The sequence below is a fragment of the Puntigrus tetrazona genome, chromosome 18, assembly GCF_018831695.1.
Source record: "Puntigrus tetrazona isolate hp1 chromosome 18, ASM1883169v1, whole genome shotgun sequence".
NCBI classification, from domain to species: domain Eukaryota; kingdom Metazoa; phylum Chordata; class Actinopteri; order Cypriniformes; family Cyprinidae; genus Puntigrus; species Puntigrus tetrazona.
This window is the reverse complement of record NC_056716.1, coordinates 26,034,754-26,062,753: the sequence shown is the minus strand read 5'-3', so window position 1 is coordinate 26,062,753 and position 28,000 is coordinate 26,034,754. Positions and strand designations below refer to the sequence as shown.

Sequence of the window (28,000 nt, the reverse complement as noted above, 5' to 3'; positions counted from 1 at the left end):
GTATGTTCTAGTTATATTTGATGTTTCCAAAGAGCATTTAAAAAGCATTTACTTTACACATAGGGCTGTCAACAAGCAATATTTTTAAGTCAGGGGTTTTCAAACTGGGGGCATTCAAAGCTATATTTATTTGATTAAAAAATACAGTGAAACTGTAATATTGTGTATTGTTATTAGAATTGAAAAAATTACAAATATTTGAAAATGGATGTATTATTTCTGTGAAGCCAGAACTTAATTCAGCAGACATTATTTCAGTCTTATTTCATCACATGATTCTTCGCTGTTTTTTTTTTTTTTTACATTTGTATGCTTGGCATGAAAAAAAAAGTTTTCAGGCTAATTATGTTTTTATTTCACTTTCTGTTCACTTAAAAAAATAGCCGTATGTTGCTCTTATGTTTTGCATGCTTTATTTATATATATAAATAAATGACTAGTCTGTCCGTTCAGTTAAGTTAATTCGTAACACTTTATTTTGCTTATTAGCATGCATATTACTAGATTATTAGCCATTTATTAGTGATAATTAAGCACATGTTAATGCCTTTTTCTACATCTCTAATCCTAATACTAAAATAAATGAACTAAATTGTTTGTAGATGAAATGCTTGTAAATTAGTTTAGAATATTTTTGCAAATTGTGAACTGTTTGCAGTGCTAATGAGATTCTCTGTGAAGTTACACAATATATCTTGATTTTTTTTTCCATTGCCCAGTCAGGGTGTAGAGGGGACATAGATCCATTTGCATTGCAGAATATTATTGTCAGGTTCTGTGGCAGTTTGACTGCCATGGCAACAAACAGCAGGACCTATTTGGCAGTTGAGAAAAACATAATTTTATTTTAGGTGGAAATAAGCCATTTAAGAGTGACAGATCGCAGTCTGATCAGCATTCATGTACTAATCATAGCAACCGCTGCTTATTTTTAACACTTGACTTATCTTTTATCTTCTGTTATTCAAATGATTCATTTCAGATGGTAATGTACTCTGTGATGCAGTCCTCGGATTGACTGTTGAGCCAGATTGTGATGGTAGTTATGCAGCGCACTCTCAACTAATGACTTCTAATGGCAGTTGTCTTGGGAAGTGTTTAGGAGCCAATTTTTCTGCATTAGCGCAGGTTGTGACGATGTGAAAGACACGTGCGCGGGTTTGAAGGAAGGAGAAGTGGAAAGGAAGGGTCGCTGGGGCCTCAGGGCTCACCTGCTCACGACACCTCATTTATCAACAGAGGCCCTCAAACAGATGGTGCCATTCCAGATCCGCACAAGTACGTTGACATGATACGTCAAAGGGAGGGAGCGAATTGAACTTACCTGAACTGAACTTTGAATTTAACTGAATTGAATTACATGCGACAGATGGATGGTGTGATTAGAGTGGGAAAAAGGCAGAGATGAAAATTTACATAGAAGGAGCAAACACCACAAAGAAATCGGAAGACCTATTCAGTGTTCAAGAGAGGGCAAGAAGGGAAAGTTGGCAGGAAAGAAGGACACACTCTCGCCGACTCTCCTCTGTCATCTACAAAGCAGTTAAATAAATCATTCTCTCATTCCCTATTCTCTCATCCCTCTCTCCTCTCTTTGCCTCCTTTAATCTCTCAGCGCTGCTGCTGCTGTGCTCTCAAAAGCTCCAAATACAGACACTCCGCACCAGGAAGTGCTCTCAGCTCACACTCATAAGAGCTTTATTGGCTTTGTTTTATGTATATTTGTGTGAGGCTCTCTATGTAAGAGAGTAAGGAAAGGAGACGTGGAGCAGTTTTATGTCTGAGGACATTCTGTGAATGTATGTGTGTGTGTGGCATATGCACTAAATTGTGGCCAAAATGTATGTGTAAGCCTGCTTCTAATTAATGGATTTTCAGCCATTGCTATTAGTAGGATACATTTGTGTTCCAGCATGACCGGCAGTTCCCTGTGTACAAAATAAGGTGCAAAATAAATGGTTTACAGAGTGTGGTGTGAAAAACTTGACTGGTCTGCACAAAGCGTGACCTGAACCCCACTGTAGACCTTTGGAATAATTGAAAAGGTAATTGCAGTGCAGGTGACAGCCATTCATTGATTTTTCCTTTCGTTAGATTAAGTGTTGATGTTATGGTAAGTTTATTTTTTAATGATGATTTATATATATATATATATATATATATATATATATATATATATATATACACACTATATATATACTATATATATATATATTATGATTTAGTTATGAATTAATAGATCGATTCGTTTTTTCAAAACGCATTCAAAGTTTTTTACATTTTAAATAAGTATATATTTAAATTCTGTCCGTCCATCTATCTATCTATCTTTATATGGTAAATTTTAGCTCTAAAAACATTCTATTTAAAATCTTTACATACATACATTATATATATATATATATATATATATATATATATATATATATATGTGTGTGTGTGTGTGTGTGTGTGTGTGTGTGTGTGTGTGTGTGTGTGTGTGTGTGTGTGTCATTTAATATATAGTCCTTTAGTCATTTTGCAGATACTTCTATCCATAGCATATTTTTCTTAAATATATACATGCATATATGAAAAGTTGGTTGTTCGTTGTTTAGTCATGGAGATAGTTTTTTCTCAAAATAAATGGTAAAACACACATAAACCTTTGTTTACTTAATATATGTATATGTATGTATGTGTACTGTGTGTATTTATTATGTACATATAAATACACACATATGCATGTTTATATTTATGAAAAATGTTACACATATAATCTCTTTAGATAAAAGCATCTCCAACTATATATTAAATGTATTTATATATGATATAAATTATATTAGTATATATACATGTAAAAACAGGTAAATCTTTTATAAATATATGATGTGTGTGTGTATTTATGTATACATAATAAATTACTCAACACACACACATATATTATGTAAACAAAAATGTAAACAAAAACTTTTACTTTGAAATGCAATTAATCGTGATTAATCCTTTCACAGCACTAAAAAAGTTACACATTGCATGAAATTCTGCATTATACAGTCAATTCTATTTTTATGACTCTGCAATTCCATTCATGATTTCATCATAGGGCCCTAGTTTGACTTACAGCAGCCTATGTTTTGTGGTTTGGAGTTCGTATGTGCCTTCTACATCTATTAGGTGGTTCAATTTGAAGTCAGTATGAAATTACAGTTTATTAAAAAAAAAGAACATAATTAAAAAAAAAGCCATGACATGCAGTAAGATTCAATAACACAAGTAGACATTTTAGAAATCCATGTTATCGATCTTACTGTGAATGATTTATACAAAGTATGTTTTTTTGGCCTAGTAATGTTTAATGAATCCCATGATGAAATGAAAGACTTCACTCTGGTTACATATGCAGGGCTTACGCCTCACAATACAAAAAAGAAAGATCCTATGCTACTTCCATTTCATCTTAACTTTAATCAAAATGTCAGAAGTCGATCCTTCAGTGACAAATTCCAATGATTTAGTCTTTTTACATCAAAAAACATATTTTAGTAGTAATAGGCTATTTTCTATACTGTTTTCCACCCTCTCAGAACAGAAGCACGCTGTTTTGCTAGGCATGCCACATTCAACAGTTTTGCATATTAAAATAATAGATGGACGCTGCTGTGTTGTGCGTTCATATCAAATGGTCTGTAACCGAAAAAGCAATAGTGACACAATAGTCACACTTGTGTTGTGACATTACTGTCTGATCCAATCTAGTTAGCACTGCATCTCTTTGAGTTGCAGGCTGTCTGAAAGGCTTGTAGAAATGTGTCTTGTTTAAAAGTGGCCGCAATCAAATGAAGTGAACAAATGAACAGTGACTTACTGAAGGTCTGGAAAGTATTTACTTCTACTACATGTTTGAAAATGTGGGCGAGCTAAAGGGGTAATGATATAGAAGTAGGAGTTGATCTTCTTCGTCTTTCATTGCACCACGGCGTCATATTGAGAGGAAACAGTGGCAGCTAAATAAAAGGTAAAAAAAATGTTGAGTGCTAAAACTTTAAAATTCATGACTCCTTTAAATTTAAATCCTTATCATAGACTTGTATTGAACCAGGTTAAGAACACAGGTTTTGAACACAGATGTTTTTGTTACGTACTTGCTCAAAATTCATTAAGTTTTGCCATGAAATCTACCGAAATGCACATTTAAAAGAAAGCCCCTTTAGCCATTTTTAAAAAATCTATTGGAAACCTTTCCAGATGAGTAGAAACTAGCTTCAAAGGCAAGACCAAATCCATTAATTCTGATGTTTTTTAAAATTAAATGCCCACCAAGTATATACATCGTGTATGTGTGCTGTTTTAAGTGTCCAGACACTTTCAGCCTTTTAATGTGTCCTTCTTCTGGTCTCCTGGCGTGCATGCCAAATCAAAAAAGTGACAGAAAAGACCAGAACCTGATCACTCACAGTAATTGTGCATTCCAAACACGGTGACAACTCATCTGTCTCATCTGTAAGCACAAATCATTTATACTGTGCTGGAGGAAAAACAAAACTTAATCAGTGGGATACCTCATTATATAGCTGAATGAATGTGATCGCTGCTACGCACAGGGTTTCCTTAAAAATCCCAACAGCATCTCTTTCTCACGGCCCAAACCTGCAGCTTTCGGAAAAATTATCATCGATAGTCTTTTCTCTGACTTTGAAGAATCAAAGCGTGCTGTGAGAGGTGGTGAGGGAATGAGATTCGCTCTGTGACCTCAACACTGCCCAGGTGTTTGTGTACGTGTGTGTGTGTGTGTGTGTGTTTACAGTCACAAAGTTCATCCCCTCGAGCATCGCAGCCTGCTCACTTATGAGCCGGCGCTGCGTCTCTGTTGTCAAAAGCGAGAGACTGGGGGCTGCTGTTTGTGACTGACCCCAAAACTCTCTGGATGAGGATGGAATAAAAATATAATGGAGAAACGGTTGAAAGACCTTGAAGGGAGTTTACTCCAATCATTCAAGACTCAAGGTATGTGTGTGTGATTAGAGCATTGATAAATTATGTGTTTTTAAATAAATTGCTTATATAAATCACTGTAGTAGTGTTTTTAATGGCTATCAGTGGAGTTGAGAGGGCCATGTGATTGTTCCCTACTGTTCTCTCTTATTAATTGACCAGCTGTAATGGGCCAAACCCTGTGCCCTCTTTATAGGCCACTCTCTCACACAGAAACTCCCCAAAACTACCCCTATGGTATTGTTTAGCTCAGCTCTGAATGCGTTTTTGCTATCCCACCAGGAAAGTAGTTTTTCATCAGCCTTTTGTTGCATTCAAGCACAATTAATTTTAGAGTAATGTCCCATACGGCCTATTGTAGCGCGGATATTTCTCTGCCGTGATTATTTCCATATTGCACGTTGTTGATAACAGCAATATCTTCTCTGAACACAGTCAGCGGCTTTCTCGAATGAAGGCTTTTTAGAAAAGGTCCAGCTATTTTGATGAGTGTCAGAGATGATAGCAGCGCCTGTGATTGCACAGGAATCATTTATGTCTCCCTTCGCTAGATATAACCATCAAATAGATGTCCACAAAGGACGTAAAGCCAGATTCTAGAATGCCGTCTGTAGTCTCAACAGCCTTTAGGTTGCGTAATTGAAAGAGGACATTATAAAGCTCTATAACTTCTTTGTGGGGTCTAAAATAAGCTAAAATGTTGTGATGACAGTGCAACCACAAGCTGTCGGCAGCATACTAATGCAGGGCCCGGCTCTGCTGTGGTCATTTCATAGTCTGAGTCACACTTGATTTTGGGGTTGATTTCCATGTTTATGAAGTTTAGCGCTACAGGATTCAATTTATTTCATTGATCATTACATTTGATGATCTCTTTACTCGCTGTGATGTTAATTCTCCAGCTTCTGAGCAGAAATTGCTCTTGGCATTAGAGGTCATGTTGTGATGAGGTGAAGGCAGGAAAGGGAACTGGATTCTCTACTTAATGGAGCTGTGGAGCACATGCCTCCGCACAAGTCTCTAGGCCTTCATTTCAAGGGTACCTGCAGTCACTGCGAGTATTTTTTATGTGGATTATTGTTGGGTCATTTCTGTTCTGGTCTATTTAAATTCTCAAACTTTTCTATAACGAATATGCACGGCTGTATTTTAAAGTATTTCTTATAAAATGGTATACCAGACTTTCAGGTAAGTCTGGGTCACCTCAGCCACTTAAGCATTTTTTTTTTTTTTATAGAACTTGAGATTGTACAATGGCAACAAACAAGATGGAACCTAAGAGGGTGCAAACAAAGAGCCACTGTAAAGTTTTCCCTATTTGTCCTTAATCCGTCAACGTGGAAGTTCATTTTGATATTCAATAAAATTTTTATGTAATATACATAATTCTGTAATTTTATCAAACAAGATGGAATGATGGAAAGTGAGACAAACTAATTTATCTGAATTGCTATTGTTAAAAGTGATCATTTGATCAATAGTTTTCCTACCAAAAAAGAGAAAACTGTGCTCATTTCCTGTCACGATGATATCTTAACGTTACAGCAATTGTTTTTGCAATATGTACTGTATAGTATATCAGTGTTATTTTAGTATACTTTATAGGCAGTTAGTACTTGCTACCACTAATATTTTGAATTAATTTTAAAATTTTCAGTTTTCATTTTACATTTTGTTAGTTTTTCTAAATTTGCTGTGTTTTGTAATTTCTGTATTTTTTGAATGTAAATGCTGCATTCCTACTTTATCTTTATTTTTGTTTTAGCTTTAGTAATTTTAATCTTTAGTATTTTAAAGCATCTACTCTCCTTTTATGGTCAAGAGAAAAGATTTTACTTATTGATTATGCCTCAAATGACTTCCAAAGTAGCACAAATGTCCAACTGAGAGAGACTTTTGGTATCTTAGGCACTTCCTGGTATAGTGTAAAGTACAATAAATTGCGATATTGCTTGTTTGTTCTTGGGGCACTACCCCATGATGCCTTGCCTCTGCGGTGTCCTTGGGTGTGCTTGGCTGATTATGTTGTCGAGGTTGGTGGTGGTGAGGTGGGGGGGTTATAGTATTAGCGGTATGCCTCAGATCCTCCTGCACCTGCAGTCTCCTGATGTTTAACCCTGACTCCATGGTAGTGTTGCACTGATTACTGGCCGTCCTGTGGGACATTGATTGTCCTGTTCCTCTCTGGCAAACCCCACACAATGCTGACGAATGAACTCCTGGCCCTGCCAAGTCCAATTAACTGTCAGTGCTGCATCGACGCGCCCCCTCCGTAACTGAGGAGAGGGAAGAAAAACAAACTTTTAATCAAATTGTGCTTCGGGCCCCAAGGTAACTGGGGTTTTATTCTGAATTCCGCTCCATTCTTCTCTGTCGGCTGTTACACACTTTTCTTAAGAAGGTTGTTGAGAGAACAATTTGTTTTTGCATGATTAAGGACAAGGAACAACAGCCTTCACATTTTAATGACAGTTTTCAACCAGCTATAATATATGAACTATATATTTAACATATGTATCTGTTTAGCTTCCAAAACTTAGTTGGCTCCTCATGGAGACAGCATTTTAAAGCGTAAGCAGGCTTCCGACATGAAGGCTGATCCAAACGGTAAACAAATTAATTTGCTTTCCTCTTAATTTTAGCCAAACTGTAAAATAGCATCACATCCCAGAATCCATTGCGACATACTTAATGGAAAATAAATTCAATATAATTCACATATTTCATTTAACACTGAAAAATAGGGACACGAAATCATTCTGTTTAATTAAAAACTGATTATTAAGCAATATTTGTGTGCTATGGACATTTATGCTTTCCTAGTAAGCTTGTTAACATGGCTTAAAATAAACTATAATTTCCAGTTAGTAGATAACCTGCAAGACCTTTTAGAAGTAGACTAGATGCGTTTTAATGTATACTGTGGCTTTTTAACCTTGAAGTGCTCTATTTCAGATTTTTGTGGCATTACCCATTAGTTTAGAAGTTTAGAAACGGCATCTTTGCTGTTTCATAATTTTTCATTATGTCTTCTGACTGACTGAGCTTCAAAGTCTAACAGTGCTATGCAGTACTGTTTGCTTTTCTTTTTTTTTAAGCTGAGGACAATGGCTATCTCTATGAACGTGGCCTTGCTGATGCTCCCAAGGTCATGATAAACAACTCCAGTCTGGCTTGCTTTGATTATCCTGATGCAGACATTAAAAGCCCTGAAATTCAATTAAATTCTTGCCTTTTGCCTTAGACCAAAAGGGAAGAGGCATAGGAAAGAGAAAGGCCGGTGTGCATTGGTAGGGCTTAATAAGAGGAACAAAGGGATGAGGTTTGTGATCTCTGCGTCTGAGAAAGGGCATCTAGACGATAAGGTTCAAAGGAGAGTCTTAACGAACATTTAGTTACTTCCGCGATTTCACACTTGTGCTCCTCTTTTAAATAAACGCCAAAGGAATTCAAGGTTACTTTCAGAGCTGTGGTATGCCTCAAACATGTTTGTTTAGAGCGAAAGTAAGAATAATTATAGATTATGATTTGCCTTTGAGAAACTGAGAAACAATTTGCTATTAATATTTGTGAAGACAATTAACTGAAAACAATTCTTAATCAGTATTTTAATTTCTAAAATATTAATATTTTTCTAAAATATTAATATTTATTGAATTACGTTTATTTTTCTTGCCTCATTGGCAAAATGTTTTTATATACAAACATACAAGCAAATGTAAAAATATAAATTTGATCATTTATATATGTAATTTTATTCAATTGCACGTATTTAAAATATATCAAAATGTATTCTACTTTATTTTTCTAGATTAAAATATGTTTTAAAGATGTCTAGATATTTGTAATAGAAAACGAGACATAAATGCTTAATTAATTCAATTATGTTTTCACAGTATTGATGCTGATTTTGTGCAATGAAAGTCTTTGTTAGCTCCTGTTAGATTATTTTAAATATCTTCCTGCATTGATTCTTTTTTCCCCAGTTGCACATCTACGAGAGTAAATACCAGCTATTGTGAGCCAGACTAATTTTAAGTCTGATTTAGATAAGATCATTTGCTTTTGTTCATCAGGGAGTAAAAGGATCTTTTCCTCAGCAGATCAATACGGCAGCCTCTCTCTAGTAAACTTTACAGAAAAATGGATGAATCCGTTTTTATTATTTTTTACATTTTATTTGTCTTCTCGTCAGACATCTGCAACACTATCTGTCATGAGGGAAGTAACAAATAACTGCATTGGGAGTCTTGTGATTCCCAGTTGTTCTCAGTACCAAGCAGTTTTATTGCCATGCAAGAGATCATGACTAATAATCCATTAACTCGCGCTAAAACTTCCCCAGCAACAAGCCTTTTTTTCCTTCAAATCTATTTTTGACTGTCAGTTAGAGAAAGAGATACACAATTGATTTCTCAGGGAGTCACTGATGTGTACCTTTGACTTCACTGTGACTTTGAGAATCCACAGGAATAATTCATGGGCCCCGGCGAGTTTTCCCAAAGACGAGAAGAACAAAACTGCATTCAGAGATCCTGCCGCTCATTCCGGATAATTCTGCGCCTCTGAACCTGCCAACCTTTTTCCGGAGAGGCTGAGACTCTCCTGAGGGTTCTCCATGTGACTGCTGAGTGGATGAGGGAGGAGAGGGACAGCTGTGATTGACACACATTGACCACTTCACAGGACCCTCAGAGCCCCGACCGCAGAAGCGGTTCTTCATACCAAAGCCTTCTTCGCCACTGAGGCTGTTCCCTTACCTCCACTTTCGCTTCTGCAGTCACTCCGCTAATGAAGCTTTAATGTGCTCCTTGCTTAAGTGGGCAGCTCTCTGATGGAGCTCAAGTGACCCAATATTTCTCAAAACACCTCAATTTTTAGCATTTAAATTTTAAACGGCTGTTTGCACGGTTTATGGTTGATTCAAAACAACCCACTTGTTTAATCCAACGATGACAACGTTTACAAATGCAACAAAAACATCTTTTCTCATTTCAGCCTAATGTTGATGATGTAAACACACAAAGTCGTGGTTGCAATGATAATCTCCTTTCCCACGCAACCTGATTCAAGCGATGCTCTCTGACCCTCGATGATTGAGAACGTCATCGTTGTTCTCCCGAGTCTGTCCTCCATGTTTAATCTCCATGGCTCTGGTGGGCAGACGGCCACCTGCCGAGAATCGTAAACCCCTCGCAAAGATTTATCTCCTTACAATGAACATTAGCATAATGTCAGATCATTAAAAGCCAATTATACTGATCTGTGTGTGTACGTGTGGTGAAAAGTGTTGGGAAAGTTTCTTGGAAGGAAAATCTTCATTCTTTTAATTTTGTGGAATGATGTGGCGGTGTATCTATAGGCGTTCACAGGATCTCGATCCGTGGTGCGAATGCCCCCAAAGACCACCCATCATTTCCAGTGTGTTTACACAAGCATTGTAGTTGCGAGAAACAATGAACCGTGGACTTACATGTTGACTGTTGTGTTGGTGAACAAACTGCAGGGTAAAGCTAAATGAAGTGTAGGAGGCAGAGATGTTTTTCATCCAAAGACATGTTTGAAATAGATTTTATGATCATTCTATGAAAAGCATCAAGTTACATGTACACCATTCACAACACAAGCTAAACCCCCTAGAAAAATGTATTTATTATTTATTAAAAAAATTAATTTATCATTATAGGATTTGATTTCAAATTGATTACCCAAATCCACAAAAACATTATGGATTCTGGAAATTCACTTCAGTGCAGGTTGGTTTTGTTAAGTTTGGCAAGTTAAGTTTTGTTCCAAATTTACTGAGAAGGTGGTTTAAATGGATCAGGATGTAACAAAAAAATCTTTACAAGTTTAAATATTTAATAGTATTAATAACTATTAATAATTACATTTTAATTTCCTCAAATGACAGTTTACATTTTTTTAATACTCTGTGTTAAAAAATGTTAAAGGGATATTTAAACCGCTATATGAAAATAACTCCATAATTTACTCTCGCTTAAGCCATACTAGGTGTATATGACTTTCTTCCTTTAGACAAATACAACTGGAGTTATATTTAAACAAATGTCCTGGCTCTGATGTCCGGCAGTGAATGGGGGTGAGATTTTGAAGCCTAATAATGTGCATCTATCCATCATAAAAGTCGTACATTACTTCATTAGAGGGAAGGGTTCCAATGGATGACATATATGACGTAGTAGTAGCGTTAGCTCTGGTGATAAGATGTCAAACATGGAAGCACAGAGGAGACAGCAAAACTAAATGTCTGTGACAAATGTGAAGTACAAAACAAGGATTTATAGAGAAAAATGTAAGTGCATTTAGATGTAATCTAAGAGGAGACTGGTTTTCTTTTGCCGCTGGAACGCCACTTTTTCATACACTTCTGAAGGCCTGAAGTTTCATGATGGATGGATGTACTTTTTATGGGCTTCAAAATCTCAACCCCCGTTCACTCCAATTATGAAGTTTGGAAGAGCGAGGACATTTTGTAATGTGACTCCCATTGTATTCGTCTGAAAGAAGAAAGTCATATACACCTAGGATGGCTTGAGGGTGAGTAAATCACAGGGTAATTTTTATATTCGGGAGAACTATCCCTTTAAAACTTTTTCATTGCGTATGCAGTCAACTTTTCCTATCCCCTTGTAGCTCTCAATAGTGTAGAGGATCCTACAACAGCAGTTACAGGCTGCTTTATTCCCACGGCTGCAATCGGAAGCAGCAGGCAGTGGATTGAGAGAGATAATTCCACCAAGAATTGCCTATTACTAGCATTTGTATTTGCCTGTAGGCGTATGCATATACACGCACAAAATGCTTGCGGTCATAGGAAGACTTTGCCGTAGCCTTACACGAATTCCATTTATGAAAATATTTGCTTTTTCTAACACTGCATAATTCAATTCAAGTTTATTTGCATAGTGTTTTTTTCACAATACATATTGTTTCAAAGCTGCTTCACAGAAAATGAATGTTGCAGTGGAAATAATCTCAGAGATGAGTGATGTCCAAGTGGCATTACTGTATATCTACTAGTAAACATCATTCAGTTAAACAGACATATTGAACACTGCTAAAACATGCCAATGCATTGTTATTGTGAATCGATTTAAAAGGAAACCAACATATAATGCTATGATAACTTGCTATTTCAACTCTTCTGTGCATGCTCTATATAAGGCTTTTGTATGAGATACCTTCTTTTCACATAATATGCAGTATACTATTGCCAGCACCTGCAGAATGAGTTCATGCTCAATAGACTAGCAGCGAACCCGAGGAAAGATATATAACATAACCTCATTTCTGTCCTCCCCCCTTACCAGATTTCAGCAGGTGCAGATGCCATGGAAACCCATAATGCATTGGCAGTGTAGGTCAGGAGAGATCTTCATGCAACATTACTCTATCATTGTCCCTGTCCACACATGAGTTTTAATTGCCTTATTCTGGGTCTTCATTTCTGTTTATTTGCTTTGGCATAATGGTCAAGTGGTTCTAGTAATGGATTCATAATGAGCTGTCTTCTGGTTTTCGAAATAGGCGCGTATGCATACCAAATGAAAATTTCCCAGTATTTGGAGACTCTTCCTCTCGTCTTTTTATATATGCTTCTGGTATGGTATGTTTACCATACAACCTCGTTATTTTTTTACATTTTTATTATGCTTTACTGTATGTAAGTAATAACTGCATGTTCTTAGCTTTTAGACTGTAGCTTTTAAAATGCTAATTTTGTATATTTTTACTGAAAAATACTGTTGAGTATTACAGTAAAAACATGTTTACTGTAAAGTCACTTTAACCGTTTATGGTGAAAAACTATAAATGGTTTAACATTGCAGTATATGTAATTTTCCTTTTTTGCAATAAAAACTGATGCTATTTTTGGTATGACACATCACATATGATTATGTTTTGTGTAATCAGTATGGGTCTTTCATTATGCATGTGTACCAAACAATTAAAGCATTGTTTTAATCACTGCATTGAGAGGAACTTAATTGGAAACTTCCAGTTTTATATATTGTTACTTTTGATAAGAAAAAGTCTCATATTTTAAAATATGTTTTAATTTTTTTTTCAAGAAATTCAAACAATAAATGCTGTTTTGACACCCTTTGGTGTAGCTTGACAGATCGTTGTTAGTCGTCGGCATATATTGTTTTTTGACAGCTGATGCAGATGGCGATACAAATACCAATATCTTGGAAAGCAGGGCTGCCAATGGTCATGCTGATATACTTTCATTTATTCATTTGTTGACATCTTTTGAAAATGGATTATTTTCACAAATAAATATGTTTAAAAATACATAAATTATATATATATATATATATATATATATATATATATATATATATATATATATATATATATATATATCATAATGAATATAACATACAATTAACAAGTAAACACTGTAATTAATAAGGCACTAAGTATTGTGGGAAGTAAGTGTAAATAAAGCCAAGTTTAAACTTTCTTGATCACCTCATCTCTAGTGAAGCTGAATTCTCCTGTCAGCTTTCAATCCACACACTTTGCAAGATCTCACAAATGCATTCGACTAAATCTACAGGGTTTTGTGAAACTAAATGTTCATCAGTCATTCAAAGAATTGTTTAAATTATATAAATGTGTTTTTTCTGAATATTGATGGCAAACAAGAAATTATTATAATGTTTGCCTGTCTATTATTAATAATATAAAAGCAATCGTTATAATCAGTCGACCACTAATCACTGTATAAACGCTTTGACAGAGCATGACTGAGCGTGATTTCCTTCCTCTCTACTACTAGCTTTAACACAAAATAAACGTGAATGAACATCTCATGCCTAAAGTAATCACTCTGTTGTTAATAGTAAGCTTAGCGTATATAACCATTTTAACACGTTATAACAAAATATATTATTATAATTTTGTAAAATATACTTGCTGTAGAACCTTAAACAATGTCATGGCATTTTAACAGTAAATTTTTCACAACTGCAGCTGCCAGCTTTTACCGTAAATTTAACAGGTTCATTTTCCAGTGTATGCGAGTCCAGCTCAATGGGCGGCCATGTTTTTTGATGAATGCATTGTGGATTATTGGTAATGCATCATGGTTGTTGTTCTGTTTTCAGCACTAGCTGGAGGAGGGGCTGAATCCGTCACCACATTGTAGCAACTTCATAATTAAACATACATCATGAAGCACCATTCTGTACGTCAGAGCATTGGCGGGCGCACAGCCTTCTCCACGTATTGACCTGTGCTTGAACTAATGTGGTATGCTGCCCCCTGGTGAAAGACTTTCACGCTTTTAGGTGAGGAATCAAAGCTAATGTGAGCATAAATCCCCCCAGCTCAGATAAGGATTTGTGATAATATAAAATCATGATGTTAAAAGGCTTGGGTTTAAATCACTAAATCTATGAGTATCATGATCAAAAATCCAGCATTGGTGTAGAGTAGAGTCAAACTCTTTCCCGTATGTGGATCACTCGCCTACATCTGCTGGGCCTCTCCATCATCGACCCTCTGCCATGGCCCCTGGCACCATCTACTTCATCCTAATTAGAATTAATAATTGAAAATAGGAAATCGATGGGTGCAAATTAAGCGCAGCACGCAGTGGGCTTTATTGGGTTGACATTGTCTCAAGAGCAGCGGTTGTTGGTCACTGCTGATCTCCCATTTGTCTTGTGCATCTCCATCTCATACATATCTTTATTTCGAGTCGTTCCTTTCTGGGTGGAGCGTTGTAAACGAGCCTCTTTTCGTGCTTGTTGGCCTCGTGGCTTAGAGAATGGCTTGTGTTTTTCCCAAGGGAGGAGTGGAAGATAGAATTATTAATTTGGTAAAGCAACGGCCCGTGTAACAATCTGCTGAGGAGGACACTTCTGACTTTTGTTGAATAAGCTACTGGTTTGCTGCACTAGGTCATGGCTTTACTCGAATTATTCAGGAGCGTAATAATGACCCGACTTGTGCCTGCATGATTCACTTCAAAGATCTCCTCACCCTCCACAAAAAATGCTGCGATTGGATAGTGCCGTCCCGCAGCTTCTCTGTGAAAGGTCTCTAGCACTGTATTGAATAGAAGGTGACTTCTCAAGGCTGATATTGATCTGAGTTCACATCCTAGATATATCTCGTACAAATGACCTAGTTGTATCCACAGGGGAGCATCTTTTCTAGACAGCGATTAGTCAGTGCTTAATTTGATATAGATGTCTCTAAACAACCTTCTTTGAATACAAGGTGCTCAAGTGGGACGAAAAGTGTAATGCCCACTTAAGTTGTCTTGGGTTTGAAAACATGATTCCAATTTAACAATGGCTTCACCATCTCATCTTATTAAAACCTAATTATTACATTAAATATTCAATCCCAAACCTCTGGTAAATTCTTGTGACACAGGACAATGTTTTCATAGGAGTTCCCCCTTTCCACTTGTGTTATATTGCATGTCATTTAGCATTATTTTGGTGCAAATGTTTTGGTGTCAAAAACATCTTTAAATATAATTAATGATGAGGACCAAGGCTGCATTTATTAAAAAACAAATCATTAAAAACAGTAATATTGTGAAAAACTTTTCTGTTTTAAAATGTAATTTATTTCTGTAAAGGCAAAGCTGAGTTTTCAACAGCCATTACATTTTTTTGTGTCACATGACCATTCAGAAACTATGCTAATATGGTGATTTTATGGTCCAAAAAATTGGTTGTTAATTAAAATTTTTTGGAAACCACAATACATTTTATTGCAGTTTTTTTTTTTTTTTTTTTTTTTTTCAAAATCTAAAGAATAGCAATTAGTCTTAAAAAATAAATAAAATTAATCTTGTGTGAACTTTATAAATGTCTTTATAAGTGTCACTTTTATCAGTTTTTGAAAAGATGCATACTTGATAAGAAATAAAGTTAATTTAAAAACTTTGATAGGTAGGTAGATAGATAGCTAGATACATACATACATACATAATAATTAGAAAAAGTAGTTGACAATTCTATGGGCAATCATTCAACTATAGATGATCTTACAGAATACTGAAATTAAATTTGTTAACGTGCACAAGTTAGTTGACAAAATGTTAATTTACTGCAGATACTGTAATAGATCAAAACAGTACAGTAAAAGTCTTTACATGTGAACCGTAGCACAGCGTGAGTCATAGCGCGCAAAAGATACGACATCAGCACATCCTTATGCTTCGTGTCTCCCTGAGGCTTTGGCTGGCAGGTCCCATGCTGCTTCTCTCTACTGGGAAAAGGAAACATGTAGCAGGGGCTTGTCTGAGATAAATTAGGGTAGGAGGGACGCCCCGGTCCGTCGAGGCTGGCTGGCAGCTGCAGTGCAAGCGCTCCCCCCTCTGTTATTACAACTCAGCACTATCCACCCCACATGACTATTGGCAGTTCCTTCTGTATATTTAGAATAGCATCCATCAGCTCTCCATCCCACATAATGTTTCCCAAATTCCCTAATGTATCCCTAATTCATTCTTTTAGCAGTCGGCTCTTTCAGCGCACAAATAAATAACATAGTGATAAGTGTCAGTGGAGCTCTAGACAGCCCAGTGGGCCATTTCACGGTGAGAGTATTGGCAGCTTTTACAACTATACGTTTAACAGCATGTCCAGGAGACATTTATCATCCTAGTGTACTAAACAATCGGCACTTTTGTCCAAAAAAAGAGCTATATTTGTAAAGCACTATAAGTCTGTTCATCTGTTGCAGAACTAAGATGAATGTGGGAAATGAAAATGAAGAAAGATAGGAAAAGAGGCATATGTTTGTTTTTAATTTAAGCGGTAAAGGCACTAAAAATGATGTTTGCCCTTCTGGAACTTCTGCTAGGAGAACTGACCTTTCCTTTTTTCAAAATACCAAAAAAGAATGACGTTTGGCTCCATTAATGGTGCTCATTTATCTGCAGATGTGGATGAAATATTGCACTTACAGAGTCACAGAGTTTGATTTACCAATATTTAAATGTGCTTCAACACCACAGCTGAATCTACAGCACAAAACATATTTCCAGAGAAGTCTGATTACTAAAGGATGACTCTGAAGATATGGTTCTATTTAGTAAATCAAACCATACACTACAGGCCCGTTCACACCACAATACGATAACTATAAATTTAACAATAACAATAACTATATTTGCGTCCACACCAGCGAACAAATAACTCTTTAGTTTATAAATAAGTGAGCGAAATGTTATGGCATTTGATTCTCTAAAGTTGTTTAATAAGACAAGTGATTGGATGGTATTGGATGCTTCCAAAGGTTGTCATCAAAGGACTTTGTGAACAACTTTTGTGAGATGTTTTGAAAATGTATTTATTATTGAAATGATCTAATTTGGCAATTTCTCTTCTTTTCCCTTCTCCCTAATCAGAAAACCTGTGAGGTAATAGGAGCGCAGGACCTATAATTGTTTAAAATTTAAAATCAGCCAAGGTTTGTGGGTGAATATGACTCTTCACTTATTTCTCACAGGACAGAATACTTTAACAGAGCAAATCTCCCATTCACTGTATATTTTAAAACTATCTGTTATGCCACTTTGCCCATATACTTTAATTTACTTTAGTCTTCTTTGAAGCTGCACATTGTTTCAGTGACTTAATAAGGATTTTGTATAACCTGTGCTCTGAAAAACACACTTAACTGGCACGAAACAGGTCTAACGTCATCGGGTGCCGAGTCGGACTTGAGTCACGTAGCACATGGTGCTGTGACATTGTTCAGTAATTAAGACACTCTGTCATGTAGAGACAAACTCCCATCCTGTATTCATCATGGCATAGCAGAGATGAACCCAAACACAAGAGTTCAGCTGCCAAGCTTTGGGATCTTCATTTATCTGCTGGTTTAATTGTCTGGATGCACTTCCTCCAGTCATTAACCACAAAAGCTAAAACTTGGGTGTAAGGGGTTGACTAGAGTATTCCCTCCACCGCTAGAGCTTTAATTAAAGGAGTGGAATGGGCTGGACTGGGTGCAAGGAAGTAGTAATTGGCCCTGGAGGCATTGTGTGCTGTGATAGAGACAGTGTAATCACACTTTTGTACAGTGCTTCCTATTACACTATCTGATTCAGAAACCCTTGGCTCCGTTACAAACATCTAGATGGCTGCAGTCCATCTATTGGATGATAAAAGGGCAAATGGCAGATTGGCAAAAGACCGATATATTAGTTTTAATCTAGTCACGAAGTGGTAGATGCAGAATGTCATATGGCTTGAGCTTGTGTTTTTATTGAAGGATGCAAAACTCGAATGTAGAAACTTTAGTAAAGCATGTGTTTAGTAAAAATTCATCTAAAGACATCTTCGAATTTTTGGCATGCTATTTTGAGGAGAGACAGGGTAATGCTAGAAGAGGAGTGATGCAAAGCACAGTCTTTTCTTTTTTATAGGTTTTACTTTAACAGGGAAAACGATTTTAACCTTCATTTGCAAAGAAAATAACCCAAGCGTGCAGATGTGGGATAAAACAACCAAATAATAAAATTAAAAATAAGTATATAAATAAATTAACTGCTATTTCAATTTTGGAAATAGCAGTTTTATTAAGTAAAATTTGCCTTTATTTGAATGTCAGACAGAAAATGCTAATAAAGTAAAGTTGCTTTTTATTTACTTTGGAATTTTAGCATAAAATATCCTTAGATTTTCACAAAGAATAAAATAAAAATAAAAATTAAATTATTGAAATATGTATCTTTTTTTTTTTTTTTGCCTTTGACATTTTTGAGGAGTGAAAGGAAGCAATAGAAGAGAAGAAATATGAAGTGCAGTTGTTCAATATGTAGGTGCACTACCCTAAAGGCTAAGGCTCAGACACAAAACAGATTTTTAATAAAAAGAGACAGTGTAAGCAGGGCTTCTATATTCCGCAGGAGTGAGATATTTTGTCTTCATAGAAAATACAAGAGTTTAGACACTGGAATCCTCCCTAATTAGCCTTTTGTGATGTTCGTGTTTATTTAGCTGAGCACACAGCTCAAGGCAGAACGTAGCACCAAAATACATACAGTATTTTTCTTGTCAGCCTTAATAATTTTTATATCAGGCCTGCAGCTGAAGTGATTTCACTTGTTTTGTAATAAGGCTTTCCACACTTATGAGAGAACTTCGAGTAGCAGCATTAGGAATTCTCACAGGATTGTGCATGGCGCTGCCCTGCGCTGAGATCTTTCTCAACCAGCTGATCAAATCAGGCCGGTACATTTTTCTTCTTATCAAAGTACAGTACACAATCGCACGCTCACAGCTCAGCCCTGATGCCTCAAGGTACAAGCTTGTTGCGAAGAGGAGCATCGGTTGTCTCCCCAAACGCACCCTTTGATTAGCCTGTTTGTGCAATGCTGAGCGCTTTTAATAGGGGTTGCATTGCAGGTCGGTCGTTTGGTGTACTTACCATTGAATCTCTGCCCACACACACCGTCCATCGCCCCGACGGGCCCTCATCCGCTCTTCCTTCATCTCTTCTCCGATTAGACTCATCCTTACAGAAGCTTTCCTTTAGATACTTTAAATACAGAGAAAAAGGAATAAGACTGTGTGTTTTACAGCCTTGCCCGTGGCACCAAATGATCTCTGACTCTTTAATCACGGCTAAATGCTGTCAGAGGGCCCGCAGTGAGACACTGTCTGCGGCGAGTCTGAAACTAAACGCAGAAGAGACGGCCCGAGATAATGGGCTTTAGGAGGAAATGTGCTGAGGCGTCTCGCTGTGGGGGGAAAAGAGGCTTTGAGTCTTCAATGGCAACATTTTGTGCTGCTTCTGAGCACCAGAAGAAAAGACTTCTGCAAATTAAGCTAGATTTCTACTTTATTTGTCCTCCTCCGCAATGATTCAGAATGGCTGCAGATGAAGAGGCCGGCGGACTTGGATTTGCCGTGTTGAATGGAAAGGAAACTGTTTGCGTCCCAGTATGAGGCTTCTTTGAAAGTGAAGCGCTCACTTTGGGGCTGATGGGGAGTTGACGAGGTCCGGGGGCCGCTGAGTGAGGCAAACGGTGGATGCGTTGTGTTTTTCTGCTCTTTTTCTCTCATCAGCGTGGGAGAGCTGTGAGGAGCGTGATGAGTGCTGATTGACTGCGAGCCGAGCAGACGATGAGCGGCTCATCCGTCTTCGCTGACCTCCCGCAGGTTTCCTGCCTTTAATGTGCCCTGGTCATTTGTGTGGTGTGAGAGCTCAACCGACAGGAGAACTCATCCGTAGCAGATTTAGTTGAATCAATAACGTGCCTCCTGCCCTCTTTCAGCTACTTAATGCAGCCTACGTTACACCTCCTGGGAGAGAGTCGCCGCAGCACCAGGTTATTCTATGACCCCCCTCTGTGCCAAGCTGTCTTCTCGAAGTGCTGATCATCCACCTCATGTTTGTCTGGCATAGACGCAGCGGATGCTGGTGTCTCGCAGCAACACAGTCTTCATTAGGGCTCCATCCACTTTCAAGGGTCTTCTGAGATTAGTTAAGCATCTGGCACTAAATATGGACTGGTTTCTGTGGTTGTTTAAATCACAAGGTAGCTTTAACTTGAATTTGTATAAAACCATCATCTAAATGACAGATACTATTCAAAAGTGTTGGACCTGTAAGAATTTTAAATTCTGTTTTAAAAATGTTGTTAAACTCACTTATTTTATTAAAAATGCTGAAAAAATATATATCTATTTATATTAAATAGTTTTCTATTTGAATATTTGTTAAAATGTGATCAATAATGTCATGGCTCAATATTCAGCAGTCATTATTCCTTGCTTAATCACATGATTTTTCAGAAATCTTTCTAATATGCTGATTTGGTGCTCCAGAAACATTATATGATACTGTTGTTTTCAGGATTCTTTGATTAGTAGAAAGTTTGAAAGAACAGCATTTATTTAAAATAGAAATATGTCGCCACAAAACAAGTGATATGGGTAAAAAAATTACTTTTATTTTACATTTATTTTTACATGATCTTTACTTAATATGCTAAAAGATGTATGGTTGGCTACTAAATACCTGTGCGACTTGACTAGTTTTGTGGTCCAGGATCATATATATTGTAACATTTAAAATGTCTTAAATGTCACTTTTAATTTATTTCAAATATCTTTCAAAACATTTTTGAACGTCTGAACAGCTGTGACGATGCAGAAATATTAATAGTTAACACAGATTTTTAAAGTATGCAGTAAGGCAAACCAAAAGTGCTCTTAGAGTCGAAATATCTCCAGATACATGCAGTAAAAAAGATTGTAAACAAATTTAAAGGAATCAAATTCAATGTCTATGGTGGTTATGGCCCTTTTTTATGCTAGTTAATACCGTGTAAACACAAGAATGAATGTGTCAGTATTTTATAGCATCTCTGGGCCACTTTAGGTGCGTTTGCAAGATTAGCTCCTTGTGGATTCACCCTTTTTATTAATAGTGTTTGCCTTCAGCATGGTATTAGCTTGTTGATAATTTAAAAAGAATATATGAGGGGATGTAAATAATCTATGCTTTAGCTAATCCCCACTCACAGTGGGATTCACATTATTGACAAAACACTGTACAAACTTGCATAAGTCAGCATAAGTTCTGTAATAAAATCCTATGACTTCACAAATCTTGTGTCTCTGCAATTCCAGGACTGCAGGTCACAGTTTGGAATGTAATAAAATGAGTCTTACTGATAAGCACGAGTTTTTATCCTCAGCTCTTACTGGAGAGTGGCGGCATCTTAGTTGGCCGGTGTAAAATAGCGTTCTTTCTTCTTCGCTGTGTTTCAGGTTGTGAAAGTGGCCACTGGGGGCCCCACTGCAGCAACCGCTGTCAGTGCAAGAATGGGGCCCTGTGTAACCCCATCACAGGAGCCTGTGTCTGCACTGACGGCTACCAAGGATGGCGCTGTGAGGATCAGTGTGAGCCTGGCTACTATGGCAAGGGCTGCCAGCTGCAGTGTCAATGCCTCAACGGTGCCACCTGCCACCACGAGACGGGGGAATGCATATGTGCACCAGGCTACATGGGTCCCATGTGAGTACCAGGGATAAAACCAGTTTGCAATATAGAGATATGAAGGTTAGTATGTCTTTCCGGAAACATATTCTTGATACAGAGGGGACAAGGACAAGTTGTTACTCTAGTGAAAAGGGTAGGTTTATTTTGAAAGTCAATTTTTGTATAGGCACACACCTCTTGACTACAAAAAGCTATTCAACCTTTACAACATCTTTGCCAAGGAGCCACATTCAGCTTTTTTGTGACCTTTTGTGTTGTTCACAAAAGAACCTAAATAAATGTTTGTTCTTTTTCAGATAAAGTAAAACCATAATGATTTGTGCAACGAGAAATATGGGGGAAAAAAATAAAAATACAATATAGCTCTTTGAATAAAAATAATAGGTATAATGTTAATGATATTAACAAGAAATTCTTTTAAATCAGTTAATTGGGAAAGACTTTTTTTATTGTTTTTATTTTTTTCTGAAGGGTCATCTTACACTGAAGACTTGAAAAACATGAATTCTTAGTCACTCAAGCACATGAACAGAAGTGTATCTTTTTATATAGAGGAAGTAAATTGAATATCCGTAAAATATATCTATCGATTCAGACCTGGAGATTTTTAACCTATGTGACAACTGTGACAACTGGCCCCAGATCTCCCATGCTAATCTACATATTAAATACTTACTCTTTGTCTATATTCATTGTTAGCATAGTGAAAACACTGTGAAGTTCTTGTGAGGTTACTTTAAAAAAAATATGGTTGGATTTTTTCTTTTTTTTTTTTTGAAGCATTTGTTCTAAAGTCTTTGAACGTTCTTGTGTTTTATGTTGCAATCCTTTGCAATGGCTGCCTGAGTTTCAAGTATTTCCTCTTGTGGTTCGGCAGCTGTGGAGAGCGATGTCCCTCTGGAAGTCATGGGCCACAGTGTGAGCAGCGCTGCCCCTGTCAGAACGGAGGAACCTGCCATCACATCACTGGAGAATGCTCCTGCCCTGCTGGATGGACGGTAAGAAGCTGCACACGGGGGGACCGAAAGGGTGGAAACGTGGGGGACAAATGGAAACTGAGAGAATAAAAGACAGAAAAGAAACAGAGAGGAATAAAGATGAGGAGACAGATGATAAGGAATGAGCGGCAGAAAGTGAAGGAGAGTAAAGGGCAAGATACTGAAACGACGGAGAGAAGGTGAGTCATGCTTAAAGGAAGCAAGGAAGGAAAAGAGAGAGTAATTAGAAGGAGAAAGGGAGGGTTAAGTGAATAGAGGGAGGGTGAAAGAGTTTAAGAGGTAAATGAAGGAAGGGTGGAGGAGAATCTGAATGTAGTGGGTAAGAAATGACACTGATCTGAGTCTCGCAGAGCAGCTGAAGTTATTATTTGGAAGCCAATTGTGTGAAGTTTGCTGAGCCTCATTATTGCTCTTTTGCATCATCTCAAACTCGTAAAGAGGACATATCAAAAACACAAGTTTCCTTTCTCTTCTGAAAAAAGCTTAACTCGATACAGTATGTAGACGTACTCTAATATTCACAAAGCAATGCTCCATCTTCAGTTCACCGTTTATTAAAACTAAACTGCAAAAATGGGTCATTTAGAAATTGCAATAGTATTGACATCATAACTGTGTACTGTACATTTTCATACAAGCTGTTTACATATAAATTCAATGATTCAATTCCAGAACCTTGCTTAAAACTCTTAAAGGTACAGTAACAAAGACTGGATTGGATCGTGATCATGTAGTCATCAGCTTATCTGCATTACATAAATGGCTACAGATATATACAATATGGCCTTTTTCAGGGGGACAAATATTGTTTCTGCATAATTCTTTAATCTTTACTAGTTGTATAGATTAAATACACTTATTTTATATACTGTATGTTTACCTAAAAATTTATTTCCCATAATTAAGTTAGGTTTTTCCAACCTGTATGAAAAATGCTATTCTAAATGTTTATTTTTATTTTGAAAAATGTATTGGCTGCTACTATTTTTTATTTTTGGAAATGCTTTCAAGCTCCAAAATTACAAAAAAGCACCAATAAAGTATTAGAGAAGTCTATGGCTTTGTACGATGAAAAGACTGAAAATTAAGTAAAAAAAATTGTTGTTAATTCTTTGTAAATGGGACCCTCATGGAATTTTTTCCATTGACAGTGAATCATAAGCTTTCCTGCTTTAAAAAGTTGGATCATTTAAAGTTAGTAGTTAAAAAGTATTACGCAGTTATCTTTTGTGGTGTTAAAGGACCTTCTAAGAGTTTATTCTTGTGAAACAAAGTAAGTCGTATGGGTTTAAAAATGGGGAGTTGATGATGATGCAATTTTATTTGCGTGAATTGTTCCTGTAAATCAATGCACCTTTAATGGGCATGAATGACAAATTTTCTCTGCCCTCTTTCTGGACAGGGGTCTGTTTGTGCCCAGCCATGCCCATTTGGCAAATACGGGATCAACTGCAGCAAGGAATGCTCATGCCGCAACGGAGGACTGTGTGACCACATTACAGGACAGTGCCAGTGTATGGCAGGATACAGTGGCCACAGGTAGAACAAATACCTAGTTCCAAGCCTATTTGTGTTATTATTTTTCTGTGTCTTTAAAAAAATCACCACAAAAGCAGTTTGTTAACAAGCCTGCAAAATTTGGTTGCTGAATAATTGATTAATTGTCTTTTTACTGCTCTGTGTTTACATTCCCTGCATCCTCCGATCCCACTCCGAGATCCGCACTAGATCCGCAAGTTTCTGCTCATTAATTACTAGTAATGGAGTTTTATTAGTATCCAATTGAAATTGCTCAGTGCCTTTATTTTCCCGTGTCTTCTGCAGCAGCTTAGGGTTTATTAGCGCAGTAAAGTGATTGTCTGCAGAATGAAAACACTTTCAGGACAGACACTTCTTATCCTCTAATATTTAACAAAATTGCCCTCATTCATTTGGTCTGTGACAGGTGAATTAGCCCAGCAGGAATAATCTCAGATTGCGTTAGTACCCCCTCCTCCCTTCCTGCGAGTCCTTCTCACACCCGTCTCTCCTGATACAAACGACGCTGGTGTAATTTCAACATGAAACATACCTAGTCCGTTTTATAATTTAATTGAGCTATTTATCTGTCTCCTAATGGCTTCTTTGGACACTCAAGATTGATGTTCTGCCAGGATTGTATATTGAAGATCTTGTGGAAGTCGTTGTTCCTTAAGTCACTTTGCTATTCAACAGAGAGAATGAGCCGGGGTCTAATTGTATTCACGGTAATTAATGACTGCAGTCTTAGTTTGCTGTCGCCCCAGGCGAAACCAAGGGGCTGATGAACCTGAGGCACCAAAAATGATGCCCAGAGCATTGACCATTGACCCTTAGATTAGAATGACTCTGTAGTCTACTAATACTGCTTGTGTTATTCTGACGGGCTACTTTTTCTTACAGAGCCTCTCTGACTAATGAATAATGTAACAAAACATTGCTTTGGGGTTTTCTTTCCTCACTGTTCCCAGGTGCCAGGAAGAGTGTCCGGTCGGCACATATGGACCTCAGTGTGCCCTCCACTGTGACTGTCAGAATGGGGCTAAGTGTTACCACATCAACGGAGCATGTTTGTGTGATACGGGATTCAAAGGGCCTCACTGCCAGGACAGGTTCTGTCCACCAGGCCTTTACGGTCTCATCTGTGACAGATATTGCCCCTGTAACGCCACCAACACACTCAGGTGAGAATATATATATATATATATATATATATTGATGCAATATTGGTATCAGGCCCAGTACTGAGCTCCTTTGATTAAACATTCAGTATTAATGCCTGTATAGCAGATGTGCGCAGGCTGATAAGCAAAGCAAAGTGGATTGAGCGTGGGGTGGCACAGATGTGCAAGCTTGTTGAGTGCATATATCTCTTTCTCACAGACATCACTGTTTGTTGTTCGGGCAGATATGTCAAAAACAAGTGAGCAAACCAATCCACTAGTTACTTAACCATAATGAGGGAGAGAGAGAGTGCATACTTCTGTTGTGTGACCTTTTATTGATGTTCACTCACTTAGCACTCATAATTTGGATTAAAACTAAATCATAAAAATATGACAATTTATGGGGCATTCACTATAAACATCAGTTTTTACAGCCTTAACTGCATACATGGCGAAAGTGAAATATCTGAAAAGCACTAGGCTGCAGTGTACATGTCCTCTCTCTCATTCTTCACCATTCTGCATTATATTAGTGGCTTTGGAATATAAACCAAAGCACATTTCAGATGAAGAAAGCATGACTTCTACACTGTGTTCCAAATTATTAGGCAAGTTGAAATACTGGTAATATTTCCCAAGAACATTTTACAATCCCGAACCACATCAGTCTTAATAACTACTATTTATTTTGTATTTAATCACATATAGGTGATATATAATTGTCTGTAAGGCTGAAAGCCATAAAATCGTTATATTCAGGTTTGACAAATTATTATAAATGCTGTCTTTTCCAGATAAAATGAGGCAAAATAGAGATTAAACTTAAAAATAAATAAAAAGTGAACATAAAAGATTAAAAGTAAAAATTATTAAATGCCCATGAGAAAGATGCAATACTAATGCAATAATAGAATTAGCAAAGTTAAGGAATTGGACAGGGAAATGCTCATTGGGTCATCAGAGTCAGAAAAAAAACGTTTATATTTTTAAAAGTTACAAATGCAATGAAAATATCAGTACTCTGTATCGGAAAGTACAAAAATAAAAGTATCGGTATCAGGCGAGTACTAAAAAAAGAGTATGGGTGCATCCCAAATATTTATATGTATTTACATGTATATTTATATTCATATAATTTGGATTATAGATAAATATATTCAATATATTAACATAATATATTTTTCTTAAATGTATACATGCATGTGTTTGTATATACATAAATATATACAGTACACACACAAATATTATGTGTACTTAACTTTTATTTTGGATGCAATTATATTAATGCATATATTAATATTTACCAAACAATTCACAGAAATAGAAAAGTCAAGAAATAGTACAAATAGTACAAATACAAATAGTACTCCGTTTGCTTGCATTCCTTTACTGCCATTTTTAAAAAGAAGACTTGATTAAGTTCATGCTTATATCATTAATTGGACTAAATTACAGCCTTAATTAGATCATAATTTCCAATTGCAATTGCTAAACAGCTAGATTATTTGGGGCAAACATTACATCTTGGTAGAGTTCCCTACGGTTAAGCTAAATTTCAATCCTACAATCATCACTTTTCTAGCCAACTTTTCTTAAGTTAACCTCCAGAGCCATGGGTGAGTAAAGAGCTCCATTTGAGTCCATTTGACTTCATTTGACTTGCAAGTAAAAATTCGAACACCTTTCAACAGTAGCATAGCACTTGCTCTTTATCGCGACCTGTGCTTCATTCATTATTTCTTAGCCGCGTTCCTGGCTAATGCAATGTTAATGCCTGGTATGGGTAGATTAGGCCCTGAGACACTGGGGCTCATTACTACATGAAGGAGAGAAAGGACACCCCATTTATCTGAGTGGAGCTCACAGACACCAGGATGGATGAACTCAAATGGTTTTAGTACTCAGATTTGGCTCTCTTGTTCTGGAGACCAAAGTGTTTCTGTTTAGATGCCGTATACACAACGTATCTTTAGGCATATTTGTACTTGAATGTCGATCTGTCTTTTTCTTTTTCAGCTGCCACCCACTGACAGGTGAATGCTCATGTACAGCAGGATGGACGGGTCTATACTGCAATGAGACCTGTCCCCCAGGTTACTATGGAGAAGGATGTAGTGTGCTGTGCCAGTGTGCTAATGGAGCAGACTGCCACAGTCTCACTGGGGCCTGTATCTGTGCCCCAGGCTACACAGTGAGTCCATGTTTATCATTTATCATTGTCTACATTCATTAAATACTAGTAAATCTTGCCATGCTGATATATCGTCACATGAAATTGACTGCTGAGCATTGATGATTATAGCTGCTAATGTTCTGAACTAAAGG

The 28,000-nt window shown here is 36.9% G+C and overlaps 1 protein-coding gene across 1 annotated transcript in view; it reads left to right on the top strand.

Annotated features, from left to right (window-relative positions):
• Positions 1-28,000, top strand: part of LOC122362677 (multiple epidermal growth factor-like domains protein 11) — a 66,183-nt gene that overhangs the window by 22,192 nt on the left and 15,991 nt on the right. Inside the window, 5 exon segments of the mRNA XM_043264224.1 lie at positions 21,762-22,008; positions 22,871-22,991; positions 24,394-24,530; positions 25,481-25,693; positions 27,692-27,866. Coding sequence (XP_043120159.1) covers positions 21,762-22,008; positions 22,871-22,991; positions 24,394-24,530; positions 25,481-25,693; positions 27,692-27,866 — 893 coding nt within the window.